The sequence below is a fragment of the Podarcis tiliguerta genome (genome assembly GCF_965153285.1).
Source record: "Podarcis tiliguerta genome assembly, chromosome: 10".
Taxonomy (NCBI): domain Eukaryota; kingdom Metazoa; phylum Chordata; class Lepidosauria; order Squamata; family Lacertidae; genus Podarcis; species Podarcis tiliguerta.
Window position 1 is genome coordinate 2,623,903 of NC_139543.1, and position 18,781 is coordinate 2,642,683.

The following is an 18,781-nucleotide window of genomic DNA, read 5'->3' on the forward strand; positions in this document are numbered from 1 at the left end:
GCATATTCTAGAGCACATTATTTCAGCCTGCTAGGCTTCTTGGATACAAAACTTAAAAGGGTGCAATTTCACAAACACACCCAACACTCTCCAGCTTACGTACATCCCAGGGGGAAGGGAGTGAGGAATACTGCTAGTTTCCCTTGAAGATTCCAGAATAATATTATAAAGAAGCCAGGTCCCTCTGGGAAAATATTGGTTTATATCCTACAACTTATATAGGTTTATCCTACTGAAATATTGATTCAGGATGATAGTGTTATTTTACTTCCCAGTTCATTTTGATTCACCCATCATTTTCACAGGCTCCAGTAATGAGGTGGCTTTTGGCTTTTTAGGTTTTTCAGAGGGGGCGCTACTTTCCTCCCCTTGTGTTGTCTTTTAGACTGAATGGAGACAAACGAACAAAAAATGTCAAAATGTAACTCAGGGATTTCCACACATCCTGTTGCCATGGCGACTTCTGGAGAAGTTGGGATGCCTCACAAGAAGCCTATCTTTTAAAAAGAGAGACTTGGTTTCACTCCTTGTTTGCAAGCAGGGATGAGCAAAGCCACTTGCCGTCCGTGACACTTTTGAAAGTGTTAGTTCATCGATCATTGTGCTCCCGTTTCTGCAATAATCTGTCATTTTTTAAATAAAAAAATGCATGAAAACATGTGTACAGTGGTACCTTGGTTTAAGAACAGCTTAGTTTATGAACAACTTGGATTAAGAACGCTGCAAACCCAGAAGTAGGTGTTTTGGTTTGTGAACTTTGCCTTGGAAGCAGAACATGTTTTGCTTCCTGTTGAACGTGTTCCATTTGTAAATTGAGTCCCCTGCTGCTATGGGAAAGCACACCTTGGTTTAAGAACGCTTTGGTTTAAGAACTTTCCCCAAATATGCAATTTTTTTTCAGAGCTGAGATTGCGATATGCAGAGAAGTACAAAATCCAAAACTCTCTGATCTGCCATTCATCCAGGAGTCATGGACCAGGTCAGTTCATCTGGTAACTCAAGGAGGTCACATTCCTCAAGCATCCTTCATTGTGACTGCTTCAAGGTGGCTTGCTGGCCACCAGATGGATCTTGGTCTCATCCAACAAAACAATCCTTTTGTTCTTGACTTGTGCTTGTTGTTTGTGACTAGAACTGGCTTCCACACAATGAGCTCTCTGTGCGCTCCCATGGCTAAATGTCCACATGGGCTGGCTAAAGTGACTACAGCTGCTAAATGCACTGCACTGGCAGCCAATGTGATGCCCACCAGATGTTCTGGACCACAACTCCCAGGAATCTCTGCCTGCAGTTAATAATCAGGGATGGTGTTGACCTGTAGAACATCTGGGGAGTACCATTTTGGCTATCACTAATGGAGAACTCTTAAAATAAATGATACTCCCTTTACTGAACTGTTTATGAACGGTTCCATTTTTGCCCGAAGTATTTATTAATTTCATTTATCAATCACTTCCCATGAAACATCCCAAAACGATTTAACAATAAAAGCATCAATGTATGTACTCTCATAGAAGTGTGCATGACCAGCCACATGAAGTCAGATCAATTTTCTATCAGTAACCTAAGTATAATTACAGCAGAGAAGCTGAATTAGAAGCTTAAGGCTATCAAAACATTAGGGACTGCCGTTTATAATATTTTCCACAAGAGATATATAAACACGACCAACTTAACCCTGACAGGTGCCCAACCATCTCAGAATCAGGCCCCACCACGCTGCTTTAAAAGATGCAATGAAAGCCGTATTGTTCTGCAGCTAGGGCGAGCTTTTTAAAACATGAACACAAAACCAGAGGATCTTCTTTTAGTGGAAAGGTCACTGTATAAACAATGGCTATGGAGCCCATCCATAACAACATTGCTATCAAAATAATTTACTAGAGTGGGAGAAATGCAACTGCTTGAGCCATATCCAAAATATCACTTGCAATCTCCTCCTGGGATTTTGTGCCTCTGGCAGAAGCAAGGCTAAGACCTGATGTGCCGTCATCCACCCTTCTGAGATACGGTGGCAGTTTCATCCAAATAGAGTATCTATTTGAAGGTCATGCTTTGCTGGTAGGAATGAAGTTAATTTTTTCTTTCTTTCAAAAAGTCCTGCTACTTAGAAAGAAATGGTCACACTTTCGCATTTTAGTTCCTGCGGCTGTTGCCTTTTCATTGTCGTGTCTCGGCTTGTTTCTTTTACGTCTGCATAAAGCAGCAGCAGCAGCAGCAGGCCGGGCGGCAGCATCTCTGCAAGACCTCTTGCTCTGGCTTGACGCTTCATGACCCAGGGCGACTAGACAGCCAGGGCCAGCCCAAGGCATTGGGGCACCTGAGGTGAACCACAAATGCTCCCCCCACCCCACCAGGGAAGAAGCGGGGAGTGAAGATCTACATCAGGAACAAGGTGGGAATAAAGAGCTACCTTGGGAACAAGGGGGCCATTGCGGGTGGGAAACGGGCCCCTCGGCATCATGCTGGGTAGGTGCAGAGCCCAGGAGACGCCAGGGGGCAGCCTCTGCCATTTCCTCCCTTGGGGTGGGAGGAGATAGCAGCACCTACGATGCGCTGAGGCGCTGCTGCAGAGGGGGCAATGGACGGGGGGCTGCGGAGAAGACAGCAGAGCTGGCCTCCAAGGAACACGATGCAGCCATTGCTGCCATCACTGAAACTGAAGCAGCAGCAGCAGCAGCAGGTGAGGATTCCTTGGACTACACCATCCTTCTTAAAATTGGGTGGTCTGCCCAGAAGGAAAGCCGGATGCACAGGAAGCAGCAGGGGGAAAAGGCTCCACTTTCCTCAGAGGAATAAAGCTGAGGCTGCAACAAGGCAGGGAAGGTCCCACGTTGGGTTGGGGGGAGGCCAGCAAGGCACTAGAATGGCAGAGGAGTCGCTAAGGGAGTGCTTGCAACAGGGCATACCCATTTAGTCATGTGGAAGGGATCAGGCAAGGAAAGCCATGCCAGTTGTCATTCATCCCCTCCCAATCAGGTCCCAATGAAGCCAGTCCCCCCAACATGGTTCCAGTGTTCTTTTGTGAGGAGTGATGGGAGCTCAGAAAGCGCATTTCTCCTGTAAGCCAGAGCCTCGTTGGCAGCAGAAGTTCTCAGGTGCTCTCCTTCAAGTGCACCAATCAAATGGAAGACAGCCAACCAAATTTGGAGGAGGGGAAGGAATAGGCAAGAACAGTTCCAGGCCCCCATCTGCCCATTGCTGTAGACTGCAAACTGACAACCCTTTTACCCGTTGCTTGGCAACTGAAGATAACCAGTTGCGTGATGAACACACTTAGCATTGTGAAATATTTCATGTCATTTGAAAATACTGGCTATGGACAAAATAAGACTCTCCCCCTCAATGGACAATTCAAGACTTAAAGCCATCAGAATTCAGAGCTAAAACTAGGAGGGCCTCAAACTATGCAGGAGCTGCCAGTCTTAAAAGCTGTGCAGGAACAGTTGGAAGCAAAACCTGTTCCTTTGAAAGCTAGCAATCCCTGCACCACTGCATTATTTCTTAAAGGGCAGCACTGAAAGGTTGTTAAAGGCAACTTGATAATAGCAAGTACACTTTCCTGGATTCTGGCTTACCTAGTAAATTTTAACCACAAGCAAAGCAGATTTGGGAGGTGGCATGGGTGCCATCTTAAGTTGTAGCTGGGCTTTCCCTGTAAACCTTCATCTAAATTGCCATGCACAACTGGAAATGGCTACCCTTGAGGGTTTTAATTTTCTTGTCAGCACTAGATGTATTATACTAAAAGAAGGAAACCCTCAAGGAAACAAATATACTAGAAGTTTCCCTACTCTGCTTAGGGGGACAGCTTTCTTTACACAAATGCAAGCTGCTGCGGGGTAGTCAAGACTGAGGGCTTCACAACAAAATATCATACTTGGAGCAAAGTTAGCTTTTTGAATATGTCCTAGGAAACCATAATATGGTTTATATAAAGGCAGGGCTGACAACTCAGACCTTTTGTGTCCAATTGTTCAGCATCTTCCTAGCCTTACAATAACTGCACTTCACTTTTAGGAGCAACATGAATGCTTCATTCTTATGGCTGCAGATAAACACATCTCACCTGAACCAGGTGCATTCAGCTGACCACTGGGATGTCAGAGGACACAGACAGAATCCGCAGCTCAACATTGCATCATTTGCTGAGAGATGGCAGAAGAGGAACAAACGTCATTTAAGACTCCACTATCCAGAGTAAAAAAATCTTTGCTCCAGACTTATAAATGCAATGAAGTTGGGAGACTGGCCTCTGCCAAACTAATTTTATCAGTCAATTACACCTTGCATGTGTACAGCCATGGAAGTAATTTGAAAGGTCAGTCAATGTGACCTTGGCATTATTCCCTGCAAGAGGCAAAATTCAATGTGAAGTGACTAAAGAGAGTGTTGAATGCAGCGGAGACCAAGGTCACACACCCACACAGTTGCATATTCCAAGCATGTAGAAGATTTTTATTAAGTATTAACTTTGGTTCTAAGAATTCCATCCTCAGTTCTGTAACACTTTGTTAAAAACCAATAGGCAAGAGCAAATACAAAAAATATTAAATTACGAAAACAAATCCCATTAAGGCTCCCTTTTTAATATTTATATATGTACACACAGAAACAAATGGAGACATAAAAGAGACTAACTCCACTCCAAGAGAAGGGAGGTAATATTAATTTGCTATCTTAACTTGCTAAAAATAAAGCAGGTTTTAAAAGCATTCATCAGTAGAGGCGATTTGTAAAAAGAGTCCGGCATTTTCAAACCAAGGTAGCACAACTGAAAATATTAAGCAGATTGAAGATTTAGAACAAGGTAGAAAGGTGAACAGAATCTCAGTTGTGAAAACTGTTAATTCAGCTCCACAAATTAAGGAAAAACAAAAGGGGAAAAAGTTCAAGCAATTTGACAGCATTTGTCAGGTCACTGGTCCGTCATACCAACACATAACAAGATTCTGGATTCCTACACAAAAGTCTGGCAGACTTCTGATATGGGCTCAAGCAGGTTCACATTCTACTAGTAGTTTAGTAGTATTACTCTCCCCCTCCCCGAAGATTACTACATACGTGCTGTATCTACAAAGCAGGGCTGGTCCCCTCAAGCACTATAGGAAACGTCTCTCCTTACCTCCGAAGGCAGCTGAGCCCACCATCCACAAGGACTTGGGACCAGAGAGGTTCCTCTGTGCATTCAGCTAAAGGTCTGACTCAGAGCTCAGTGATGGAGCAGGGCAGCAATAAACCTGCCAGGACATTTGAGAAGCCAAGCAGGGTCTGGTCTGGTCTCAAACTGGATAGGGAACCATGTGTTGAGATTCCTGCATTTCAGGAGGTTGTACTAGATGAGCCTTGGCCTCCTGTCCTACAATGATATGATCTTAGGGCTTCTCTCTATCACGTTCAGAGGGCTTTGGGCCAAAATGCATCTGTCTCATTTTGGAATCATTACTCCCAAGTTGTTCTGAACACCTTGATTTACCTATTGAGCCAGAAGCTTGCAATGGAAGTGGACTCTCGAAGTCTTCCTGATTATCTATAAAAAAAAACCAGCCTGAGAAACATGCAGCAGCTAACAGGAGCGTTCAGGAGGCCCCTTGCAGGAGGCTCTCCTGGGAGATGGGGGTGTCCATCCCACGTGCTTCTCAGTTTCTGTGGTGAAAGAGGCAGAAATGCCAAGGACAAAGAGAACTGCAACTTCTCATGAGGAAGAGGGGGCACCAAAGAACAAAAGGAGGCAGAACAATGAGGAAAACGGAAACGGGAGGATGGAAAACAGCCACTGGAAAAGGCGGAGCAGAAGGGCTACCGTTGCGCACCGCTGTGGTCTTGGCAGCAGGAGGGGGGTGAAGACCCTGCCATGGGGGGCAGAACCCACCCCCACCCCCGACAGAACCCATGCAGGCCCCCCTGCTGCCAGAATATAAGCAGCACCAGAACTGGCGCTCATTTCTGGTAAAATCTTGCCAAAGCCCCCCCCCCCCCCCCGCCACCTAGGGAAGGGAGGAAAAACAGCGAGTGGAGGAGAGGAAGCCGAAGCAAAGGGATTGCCTTGGTAAGCTGCTGGCGACTTTGGGAGCAGACGGAGGTGGGAGCGATGGCAGCTTGAGCACAAGGTGAAGAAAAAGGAGGCGAAATTGCGTAGACATAAGGAGGGAGGAGATGCAGGAGAAAAGGCGAGCGGGAGAAGGGGGGGAAGGTCAGGGAGCAGCATCAGTTGGAGCTACACAGGGAGACATTTCACATGCAGACATCTTTTTTTCAGTTACGGTTATTTTTTAAAGTTCTTAAAAGCCAATAAATATAGATTTTTTAAAAAATAAAATAAAAGCATTAAGGCAGGTTTTTCTGGGTGCTCCTCCCACCCCAACGGCAGTACAGAAAGTTAGGCTAAGGTAGGGGAAATCAGTGGCAAAGCGGACGCAGTGCAACTACATGGGCTGCGACCTCTTTTGAGATTAGAAATGTCCACAACTTCCATCTACATACTAATGAGAAGGAATGAAATCAAGGCAGCTACTGGGCATTTAGGAGCCTGCTTTGCAAAAGCAGCCCAAGATGCCACTGCTTCTAAAATAAAGACCCCAGATTTGGCCAATATTAAGCAACCCAATAGCATTGCTTTATTAATGGGTTTCATATTAGGGACATCCACACTCTCTTCCAAAAATGTTAGTCCAAGCCAATGATAAATAAGCCATGTCAGGATTTAAATTAGAAGTAAATTAAATCTTGGCAAAACTTATTTATCATTGACTTGGATTTATAATGCGATTTTATTCTCTGAAGAGCTGCTTGGGCCCTGACAACTTGAAAAGCTTTATGCCAAAGGCAAGGCTGCTCTTTGTCAACATTTGGTCCCCAGGAACCAGTCCTGAAATTGTTTTTCCAATTTCCACCGCCTGCAGCAATGACAGAACACATCACTTTCACAAGCTGGTATTCGTATCAAACGCTTTTTGCTTGGATATAATTGCAAAAGAAAGACTCATTTTGCTCAGCTTGCCAGAACAAGCCGATGGACATGATCCTCATCTAATGTAGATGTAAGCAGCTGTTGAATTGCAGCTACTGAAACATGTATGATCTGAACCTATCTTGAGAATCTTTCAAGCAACCATTTTGGCCTTTGCTGAAAAGCCAGCTTTGCAGCTTTCAAGCAGTAGGTATTCCTCAGCTGCACACCCAAAACCAAAAATGAAATAATTATTTATATATGTTTCTCTCTGACACACAAGAGTACTGAAATCACTAAGGTCAGAGACTGTGTTTAGAAGAGGACCTGAAAGTCCATATTTTAGGTTCTTTTGTTTGTAGTTATCTACCCAGATCCCAGACTGTGTAGAAAACTAAAAACATGTCTAAGGACCATATCCAGATTGGAGCATCATGGGCTATCCTGTACACTGGGCCTCATGCCCAGTGATTTTAAATGTAATTGTAAAAGCTGCTAAACCTAGCTGGAATAGATGGATAGAAATCTAGGAAAAATAATAAATTGGCATTTTCCCTTTAAATGGCTTCCCCTCTTACCCCACTGACAATATATAGTTTTGCATCTGGGCTTCAGTGGTTTTCCATAAATTGAACAGGGAAATGAACCACAGAAATCAAGCTTTCCAAAAGATAAAAATAAAAATGGTCAGCTGGGTCATGCGTCCAGAAAAAATATATATGCCTCCCGGTGGTAAGTGGGTCGGGGGTTGTAAGCTATCTGGAAGTAAGTCCCAATGAGCTCAGTGGAACTTTCTTCAAAATAGACATGTATAGGACTGCATGGGCAGGCAACAGAATTCATAATGATTTCAAGCTCCTAGATATTCTACCCTGTAGTCAAGCTCTGAGAAGCAGTTGCAAGTGTTTGTACCTGCAGAGCTGAATTTTACGGCCATTTGAGAATGTAGGAATAGCCTGCCGGAGCAGCCCAATGGCCCATCGAGTCCAGCATCCTGGGGTCAACCAGATGCCTGCGGGATTTGTTTTCAAACTGCCCAAAGCACAAAGAACCCTAAAAACAACTAATTCAGCTCCAAAAGGCCTATGCGAGTTCAAGCATGCCCAGTTTGTTTTAGATTTTGTGTTCTTCTTTGAAGAGCAGCATGCTGTTCCGCAAAGTGGTCCACAAACTGTTTTTCAAAGTCCATGCAGCACAACGGGGACTGCTGCCAAGAGAACATAGGCCACCCCACCGCCTGCAGCGTAGGGCTGGATCCAGTATGCTGTTCTTTAGACCACCGTGAAGGAAAGAACAAACGAACAAAAGGCCAGTGGCAATTTAGACATGGCCAAGTGCACATCGCACAGGAAGAACAACATGGTAAAAGCAGTATGGCTGCTTAGCAAGGTTGGAGGAGGAGAAAACTAGCCACTCATCCGTGAGCATTCCAGCGCCACGAATGCGCAGTGGGCCAGAAAGGCGCAGGCGACCAACACCCTTAAACTGCTCAAAGGCAGAAGAAGACATTAAGTTCTTTCCTATAACTCATTTCTTACAGATTCCCTCATGGCAATAAGACACACCTTGGCCCACACACAAGTAGCAGGACAAAAGAACTCCAACTTCAAGTCTAAAGGAACGTCTATTTACATTACAGACCGTGGAGGGGGGGGGCGTCATTTCTGAAGGAGGGTTTCCACACAAAATGTGACAAGGAGTGGTTTCAGAACACTTTGCTCTTCTGCATAGCAGAACTTCACAAAGTGGGAAATACAAAAAAAATAATAACACACACTAGCCTGAGATGCCCACTAAGCTCGGATCAGGAATAAGCAAGTAATGTCAACAACTCAAATCTGTTTCCCTCCCGGGGTCAACTACTTTAAATTGACAACAGGTTGCTTGTTTATCCTCTGATCTCCACATTATTATTGGCGAGTTTTATCTGGTGTGTACATGTTCATCTGCACATGTTCCAGACGTTGACCTCCACGTAGGAGCTCATTTTCCACCCAGATTCGGGGCAACTGGGTGAGAGAGCCTGCAGACGCCTCTCCGCAGCAGCCACTGGGGAAAAGGCTTCAAGTCTGAAAGGGCCCTTCTTCTAGGAGTCTTGAGCTTCTGCAGCTTCTTGCGCCGTCCTCCTCAAATTGCCTTTCACTTTTACAAATTCAGGTGCATTTTCTTGCTCCTCCTGGATCTTCTGCTTTTCAAGTTCAAGCTTAAAACAAAAAGAGATCAATTTTAAAAAAGAAGGAAGAAATTATCAGAGTGGCATTTCTCAAAATATTAATTGCAAGCAGTGAGCGTAACCAGATTCAGCACTTTCTTAATGTGCAGGGCTCAGCCTCGATGGCAGCATACATGCGCAAGGAGGGTCTGGGTCCATTTCACTACCTGGTCCCTCACTTCCAACTTTCCAGGGTCACCCTGAGAGAATGAGAACACAGTCCCTGATCATCTTGCCTGATCGATATTTACAACACTTCTCTTCCATGAATCTTCTCCTATAATTTTTAAACCTAGTATTACCAATTGTTTTCAAAAGTCAGCTGTGGAACTAACAATCACATTTTCTTTTTATATTTTGAAAGAGTTTCCAGCACATTCTGTGGTACTGAATTCATTAATCTGATCTAGATTATTTTATTATTTTATCTTTTTTGTAAACCACTTTGAGGTTTTAGTATATAATTTTTAATGAAATCTATAATAAAGAGAGGACACGGGTGGTGCTGTGGGTTAAACCACAGAGCCTAGGACTTGCTGATCAGAAGGTCGGCGGTTCGAATCTCCGCGACCGGGTGAGCTCCCGTTGCTCGGTCCCTGCTCCTGCAAGCAGTTCAAAAGCACAGCAGCACAAGGAGATAAACAGGTACTGCTACGGCGGGAAGGTGTTTCCGTGCGCTGCTCTGGTTTGCCAGAAGTGGCTTAGTCATGACCCGGAAGCTGTACGCCGGCTCCCTCGGCCAATAAAGCGAGATGAGCACCGCAACCCCAGTCGGTCACGACTGGACCTAATGGTCAAGGGTCCCTTTACCTTTATAATAAAGAGAAGAGAAGCTCCTCAAGTCTATTCTATACCATTTTCCTGCTCTCTTACCTGTTCTAATTTCTGTTGTCGTTTGAGTAGCTCTATTTCCAGGTCCGATCTCTTCTTTTGTGCCTCCTCCTCCTTCTGCTGCTTGATAACTTGGTCTCTTTTTCGTCTTTCCATCACCTTTTGCAGCTCCGGCTTATTCTGAGGAGCAAGACCCCTATCAAAAGAAGGGAGAGGGTTCTGCGTTGAGTTACTTATTGACATTACATATCCCCATTATATTAGACGACAGCCATCTGGTAAGAAATCAGGCGATCATATACATTTATTTGACTAAATCCGCACAAATCTTCATATGAATAGTTTTAAGAAATTGTTTGTTTTCAGATAACATGCACACATTTGTAACATGCAGAGCCTTAGAAAAAGCAATCCCGCCCAAGAAAATAACCTGCGACCAGCACCAGTAAGTACCGTATTTTTTGCTCTATAAGACTCACTTTTTCCCTCCTAAAAAGTAAGGGGAAATGTGTGTGTGCGTCTTATGGAGCGAATGCAGGCTGCGCAGCTATCCCAGAAGCCAGAACAGCAAGAGGGATTGCTGCTTTCACTACACTGCGATCCCTCTTGTTGTTCTGGCTTCTGAGATTCAGAATATTTTTTTTCTTGTTTTCCTCCTCCAAAAACTAGGTGCATCTTATGGTCTGGTGCGTCTTATAGAGCGAAAAATATGATACTTGTTTAAAAATTGTCTGCAACAGGATGTTTTTGTAAATAGGTTTATTTGGGAGTACCTTTTGAATGAAAAATGTTTTTAGATCAATCCAACTGATTGACTAAATGTTGCAGCCATGTGGGGTTGCTCTCCATTTGACTGTATCATCTTAGCTAAGCTGTTCAAATTTGAGATCAGTTTCCCAATCTAGGATACGGATAATCACACCAAAGTTGTTTGGAGACATGAAACTTATGATGACGATGATGATGATAATTTTATTTATACCGGTTCAAAAACCGGGCTCAGGGTGGCTAACAACAAATGTAAAACACTTTAAAACACTTAATTATAAAAGCAGCATAAAATACAATATAAAAACATGAATAACAATAAAATTCAAAAATCAATTAGATAATCCGCAGGGCTAGCTGGCTGAACTGGTCCTACTTGGGCCAGCGAGGAGGTCAGGGGAGAATTAGCTGTGGGATCTTAGAGCGGGTGATCTTCATAAAAGGGGAGGGGGAGGGAAGAGAAGGGAAACAAAAGATCAGGCTGAATTCAAATTAAAGGCCAGGCGGAATAGCTCTGTCTTACAGGCCTGACGGAAGGAGGTTAAATCCTGAAGGGCCCTAGTCTCCTGGGACAGAGCAGTCCACCAGGTCTTTCCAAACGATAAAATACTGGTTCCATTTCCCTCTTGCTCTCAAATTCCCAAGTTAAGCCACTACATGCTCCCTATGAAAAGAGAAGATATTACTGATCTTCAGGCAACATAAACGTGGAGCCCAATTCAGTCCTTGGATACATGTTTAGCTCATTCTCTTGATTTCACACCAAGAAAATTGGTGAGCAAATTGGTGAAGGAAGGTGTCATCCAGCTCCCCCCCCCCGCTCCCCCAGGCAGCAAAACCCGGGCTTTGTGGGGCTGCTTTGCTCAGCCAAGTGAGCTTGGAGGGAGTTGTGGGCAGAATGCCCAATGAGTCTTCCCTCTCCACAACATCGGGACCCATCTTGAGACATGACGCCACTTTGTGCTTTTCCCTGGGGAAGACTGGAAGCACACGACACAATGACCTGATTACAGAAGGTGTGGAAGGGGAGGCAAGGACTGTGACGCTCCACAGGTACTCCCCCCGCCCACCACTTCACTTTTAAAGCGAGTTCCACCATTTTTTCACCCTGCAGTCTGAAACACGGTCCTATCATCTGAATTATTCAGCCTTCCTGGAAGAGGGATGGGAAATTTTCATGAAAATAAAACATTCAAGCCAAGAAGAAGAAAAATCTTAGCTAAAAAAGATGAGTCCTTGTGGCCTTCACTTCACTGCTATTTTTATCATTTACCTTGAAGAATATATGGCCTCTTCAAAATATACTGTAGTTGTTTGGTGCATTAACTTTAGCACCAGATACTGAGGACATTTTCACAAAGCCTCCTCCTTTGCCTGTTTCTAAAGGAGTTTTTTTAATCTGCTTCAAGGTATGGAACCATCTGTAGAAGAACAGCCCACTTTCCCCAAATTTTTCCTCAAATCATCTCAAAGCCAAATTGCTACTTGAGATATTTTACTATTAAGTCCACGAATGACTTAATATATTATACATTGTTCAATTTCTGTATATTATGCTTCTGGCAAGATGAAATATTTAGCAAGAGTAAAAATACCATTTTACTAGATTTCGTAATATGTATCTTACAGCTTGTTAACATATTTAAACCTCCATCACTCTTTACCCATTTCATCATTTTTGTTTATAATGCAAAAGATCCCAGTGACAAGAACTCTCTGCTCCCACCTTCAACTCATGTGATGGGAGGAAGGAAGGAAGGAAGGAAGGAAGGAAGGAAGGCTGCATTCAGATGTCGGGTTTAATGCATTAGTTGTGCTGGTTGTAGTGCTAGAACTTCTGGTTTCTAACATTTCTTTTGGATTGTGGTATTTTGTTTGCTTCGGATTTTCTTGGGTTACAAAGGTACATACATCATCTCTGTTTTCAGATCATAAAGTCCTTCATAAAGTCAGTCATATTCAAGGTGAGACTTTGATGTTGCATACAGTATAAGGTTGGGGGAGAAAAGAGGTGGGGAGAGCGAGCGGGGGGAGGGGTAGTAAACTTTCATTCTTATACATAATGTATGTCTGAGGTTTTTGAGAACTGCGGCTTCTCAAAGATATGGCAGGAAATATCTGTATGCTACTATACTGCCCCAAATTTCATCAATACGAAACTCTCACCATTTCCCAAGTTAACTGGGCTGCAACAGCATTTTTTCTAGATTCCTAGAAGTGGCTTTTATGTTGTGCGAAAGATCACATAAAATGAGAAAATGAACAAGTAAGGAAATATTGTGAAGATGCAATAAAGCCCAAGATACAAAATCCTCATGGGTTTCCAAACTTAGAGATGGCACACTTAGTGCATGCAGTATGTGAGGAAAGAACACATTTTGAGTAATATTTTAAGCAAAGAGAGGAGGGGAAAGAGGCACTTCTCATGACAATAAACTACAGAGGTTACTCTAGCGCAGAGTTTCAGACCGTGACTCCCTGGAAGCTTATCATTAATTAGAAGAACTGAAACAACAGGTTAGTTCCCCCACCCCAAATATAAATCACTTCCACTATTACCCTGTATCACAGAGTTTCAGAGATGTGCTGGATTTCTTCTGGGCAAAAGCGACAGTGATGATACAAAGCCTCAAATATCTGGCCAGTAGTGCAGTCCAACTGAGCATGCATCGCAGAATGCGCCCTCGTAACACCCAGAATAGTTCCATGTCCAATTCTCAAAAGCCAATGTGAAATTTAAAGATTACTGCTCTGGTAGAACTAGTTTTTGAACAACGGTTTATGACTGAAAGGCAGAAGCGTGCACCCTAATGATCTTCAAAATCCTCACTTCCTTGAGTTTTGGGGAGGGAAAGGGTTTATTTAGGCAGCAAAAGACAGCAACATCACTACCTTTCAAAAAAGAAGAGGCAAGTATTTTACAGAAATATAAACGAAGAGTGTCACCATTAGAGACACTCTGAAAACCAAAATTACTATGCAAAAATAGTAAGGGGTTATAGTGCGCAATCTATTTTACCTATATGGACTTAGGAAATAGGTCACTAAACCTCCGCTACAAGAAAACCCTTGATGTGGTTTTTTGCTTCACTGATGCCATTTACATACTGATGCATATTTACTCTAATGTATGTAATTATATGTTGCTTTCAAGGCAACCCTAAAAAAACAGCTAAAAACATTGTGACAATAAGAATGAATAAAAGCTGTATAAATAAGATAATGAAGTCAATCAGCTAGCCGGCCGGGGGGGGGGGGGCATCCAGCCTGGTCCTTCAGTAAGTAGTTCTATTGGGAAAGGCCTTATGGGTGCTGGCGTTCTCTTATAATCTTACCCACAGTATTATGGCCAGAGGTTTGGAGAAGATCAGTCTACATTCTAATCCCAAAGAAGGGCAGTGCCAAAAAATGCTCCAACTACCTACTGCACAATTGCACTCACTTCACACGCTAGCAAGGTTATGCTTAAAATTCTACAAGGCAGGCTTAAGCAGTATGTGGACTGAGAACTCCCAGAAGTGCAAGCTGGATTTCGAAGGGGCAGAGGAACCAGAGACCAAATTGCAAACATGCGCTGGATTATGGAGAAAGCTAGAGAGTTTCAGAAAGACATCTACTTCTGCTTCATTGACTATGCAAAAGCCTTTGACTGTGTCAACCACAGCAAACTATGGCAAGTTCTTAAAGAAATGGGAGTGCCTGATCACCTCATCTGTCTCCTGAGAAATCTCTATGTGGGACAAGAAGCTACAGTTGAATCCCAAACCGGAATTAAGATTGCCGGAAGAAATATCAACCACCTCAGATATGCAGATGAGATAACCTTGATGGCAGAAAGTGAGAAGGAATTAAAGAACCTTTTAATGAAGGTGAAAGAGGAGAGCGCAAAATATGGTCTGAAGCTCAACATAAAAAAAAAAAACTAAGATCATGGCCACTGGTCCCACCACCTCCTGGCAAATAGAAGGGGAAGAAACGGAGGCAGTGAGAGATTTTACTTTCTTGGGCTCCATGATCACTGTTGATGCCTGCTTCTTGGGAGAAAAGCGATGACAAACCTATACAGCATCTTAAAAAGCAGAGACATCACCTTGCCAACAAAGGTCCGTATAGTTAAAGCTTTGGTTTCCCCAGTAGTGATGTATGGAAGCGAGAGCTGGACCATAAATAAAGAAGGCTGATTGAGAGTCCCATGGACTGCAAGAAGATCAAACCTATCCATTCTTAAGGAAATGCTCACTGGAAGGACAGATCCTGAAGCTGAGGCTCTAATACTTTGGCCACCTCATGAGAAGAGAAGACTCCCTGGAAAAGACCCTGATGTTGGGAAAGATGGAGGGCACAAGGAGAAGGGGACGACAGAGGACGAGATGGTTGGACAGTGTTCTCGAAGCTACCAGCATGAGTTTGACCAAACTGCGGGAGGCAGTGGAAGACAGGAGTGACTGACGTGCTCTGGTCCATGGGGTCACGAAGAGTCGGACACGACTAAACGACTAAACAACAACACAGTATTATATTTTATTTTCCACTATCATAGAAGCTAGGTGATTTGACTAACTTCTGATCTTCCATGATATTTTGGGAAACCAATGCTATGTAATCCTGTTCTGAACAGCTGGCCTTATGAGTGCTTCTGGTAGCGCAATCCCTAACGTGTGACCTCCCTGAGTCCCGGAAGCCAAAGAGCAGCCTTCCTGAGCCAAGTGGCATCTCTGCAAGAGCAGCCAACTCCCAGAGCTTCAAAGTCGGTTTGTAGAGAGGGAGATGCATGTTGCACCCGGGGTGCTTGTCACTAGGTGGTGCTCAAGGGCAGCTTCAGAGACGCACGAACTAGTACAGCCATTCTGGGAAGGCATTGTATTCGTGGAAATAAGTAATATTGCAAATCAGAAAGTACTGTGCAATCCAAGTTTGGGTTCGTTAACTATTTTTAAGGAAGATCTCCTTGCTTTATTACATTAAGGAATTATTTCTGATAATTTGAGCTGTCAGAAGAGTGGAACGGCCTCCCTTGGCCCATGGTGGACTCTCCCTCCTTGGAGGTTTTGAAGCAGAGGTTGGAGGGCCATCCGTCATGTTCGATTTAATTGAGATTCCTGCATTGCAGAGGGTTGGACTAGATGACCCCCGGGGTTCCTTCCAATGCTAAAATTCTATGATTCAACGATTCCAGACTTTTCTTCTGGCAATTAGTTTCAGCCCAGAATTGGAAAGGACTTGAACATCTGAATATCACACGATGGTGACAGAATGTTTGGACAACAGCCCTATCCAAAAAACAAACGAAGAGGGTACATGCCTTGAATAATATATCTGATGTGGACATTTTTTTTAAAGCTTGGTACTCCTTCCTAAAATACTCAAATGAGCATCCTGATGAGTGTTATCCATCAACCATTTTGTTTATACATTGTTAAAAACTAATAAAAATTTATTATAAAAAACACTCCATAGAGCAGCCCATTTCCCTTTAAAATAAAAATCAAGAATTAAAAAAGGAAGCCTAGTACCAGAAGTCTGCAATGTGCTTCTCCACAAACTGCTATTTCAATGAAAACTAGGGGAAATCTAGAATTATATACTCTGCTGTTAATAAGAAAAATGGAAGCACTGAAGAGAGATTTACTGTGTAATTGGATGTCTTTGTATGGGAAACAAAAGTCTCCGGATCACTTAAAGGACTTTATGCTATTATGTGGATGCAGTTCAGTTCCACCTGAATCTGCTTTGAAACTGAATGAAAACTGAATTTAAAATAGTTTCCCTAGGTCTTTAATAAAAAATTTCCAGGGTGGTAGTTGGGCTTTGATGCTTAATCCCGTTAATTAAAGTAGGGCATAACTCACTGCCAACTTTCTCTTACTATATTGGCACTGAAAAGAGTGTACTTTTCAGACTCCTTTGAATAATACTTTTGTGTGTTAAAATAAGGCATTTAAGAGAGTTTTAGCCTAAGGAGATAAAAAGATTTGCCCAACTTGACAAATTGTGTGGTACAGACAGAAAGATAAAATGTCACACTGGCCATGAAGATTAATAGGCAAAAATCTACTTGTTCTGGCTATCACAGTCATCACTCAACTTTTATCCCTTTCCTTGCTTTATCATAAATTATAAAGGAAGATGCTATTAACATTCACATCACAAACAAAGGGGGGAAATAAGTTGTCTTTTTATGATCAAGAACTTTAGGACAGCGTTTCCGTGCGCTGCTCTGGTTCGCCAGAAGCAGCTTAGTCCTGCTGACCCGGAAGCTGTACGCCGGCTCCCTCAGCCAGTAAAGCGAGATGAGCGCCGCAACCCCAGAGTCGGCCACGACTGGACCTAATGGTCAGGGGTCCGTTTACCTTTACCATTTACTTTAGAACAACAGAAATGTGCCCCACTGAAAACTCAGTGCTGCTTTATAATAGGAAATCCATGATTGCTGTCTTCCACTTCTGTGTCAACTTGATCACGCTTTAGGAAGAACTACTAGTGGCTGGGTAGATCTGAATTCAAGGCCGGCAACATACTGGATGCAAAATTAGGTATTCCTCCTCCTTGCTGCAGTCTCCCCCTTGCCCTGTGAACCTGCGCTTAAACAACTGCGGAGAGGGGTTCACTAGGGAGACCTTGGACCCTATTCCCAGGAAAGGTGTCAGGCTTTGATGGGCCCTCCCAGAGGCAGAAGGAGCCAGTTCCCTCCTTTGTAACAGAAGTACAGTGGTGCCTCGCAAGACGAAAAGAATCCGTTCCGGGAGTCTTTTCGTCTTGCAGTTTTTTCGTCTTGCAAAGCAAGCCCATTGACGGAGTAGCGCTATTAGCGCTATTGGCTAAAAAAGGGCTAAAAACGGCCTTTTTTAGGGGGGGGATTAGCGGTTTTGCTGCTAAAATGCTTTTAGCAGCTTAGCGATTCAGAATAAGGGGTTTTGGAGCAAAAAAAAAAATTCAATTTTTTTTCGTCATTTTTCGTCTTGCGAAGCAAGCCCATAGGGAAATTCGTCTTGTGAAGCGCCTCTGCAGACGGAAAACCCTTTCGTCTTGCGGGTTTTCCGTCTTGCGAGGCATTCGTCTTGCGGGGCACCACTGTATAAGTCCATGGAAATGTGGGGGCCAGGTGGCATCTGATGCAGGCAATGACTGCTTTGTGTGTGTTCAAAGCAAGTGCACCACTGCAGCTGGGAGGCCAGGGTGCTGGTTCCCATTTGACTGTGAAGCTCACTGGGTGACCTTCAGCCGGTCACAGCCTCTTAACCTAACCTACCTCACAGAGTTGTTGTGAAGATAAAATGGAGGGGGGGGGACCATGTACACCACCTTGAGCTCCTTGGAGGAAAGGCGGAATATAAATGTTACAAGCACAGCAACAACAGCACCACCACTTCAACCCCAGGTGACAAGCTAGATCCACTGTGAAGACAGGCGAGACAGCAGGCCCTGCGGAAGAAGGCCCTGGCGCAGAAGAAGCCATAAGGAAGGAATGTGGAAAGAGGAATCAGTTCCAAGAACCAAGAGCTTCTCAGCCGAGATGTGGCTTCCAAAACTACTTTGGCTGTCTTTCCCCAGATTTCCTTTAGGGTTTGTGTGAACAGGTCCACTCTGAAGCACCTAAACCTCCACTGGAGAGTTAGAAAGCCATCCCAGTTTGCAGCCCACTCGACCAGTAACAGCTGCTGAGGGCTCAGTCAGTGTGAGGCATCCAGGTCTCCTTGAATGCTCACCTGTCGTTCTCCCAGGTAAGGAGATGGGGGGAAAGGGCCGCCTTGCCATTTGAGGGGCCCTCATGGTGGGGGGACGGTTCAGATCAGGGAAAGATTTCCTTTAACTTGACATTTTGGAACAGGCAGACGGACACCAAAAGATTGCCATCTTCATTCTGAACTGCAGGATATAAATGTAAGATTACAAGACTAAATCAGATTTGATCCAGAATGTTGAAAAATACAGTCAGTGTCCTTTCCCAGCAAACAACAGTTTGCCTTTGGCTAACTCTTCAAAACACATTGTTCAAAATTCACATTTGACTGTGTCGACCA

At 43.8% G+C, this 18,781-nt stretch overlaps 1 protein-coding gene across 4 annotated transcripts in view; it reads right to left on the bottom strand.

The window, feature by feature from the left end:
• Positions 1 to 4,433: 4,433 nt before the first annotated feature.
• Positions 4,434 to 18,781, bottom strand: part of FAM107B (family with sequence similarity 107 member B) — a 100,466-nt gene continuing 86,118 nt past the window's right edge. For all 4 annotated transcript variants that reach the window (XM_083400148.1, XM_083400149.1, XM_083400150.1 and 1 more), the window contains 2 exons: positions 10,035 to 10,188; positions 4,434 to 9,152 (listed from right to left, as the gene is read on the bottom strand). In XM_083400148.1, coding sequence (XP_083256274.1) covers positions 9,036 to 9,152; positions 10,035 to 10,188 — 271 coding nt within the window. In that variant the 3' untranslated portion in view covers positions 4,434 to 9,035. The remainder of the gene's footprint in view (positions 9,153 to 10,034; positions 10,189 to 18,781) is intronic.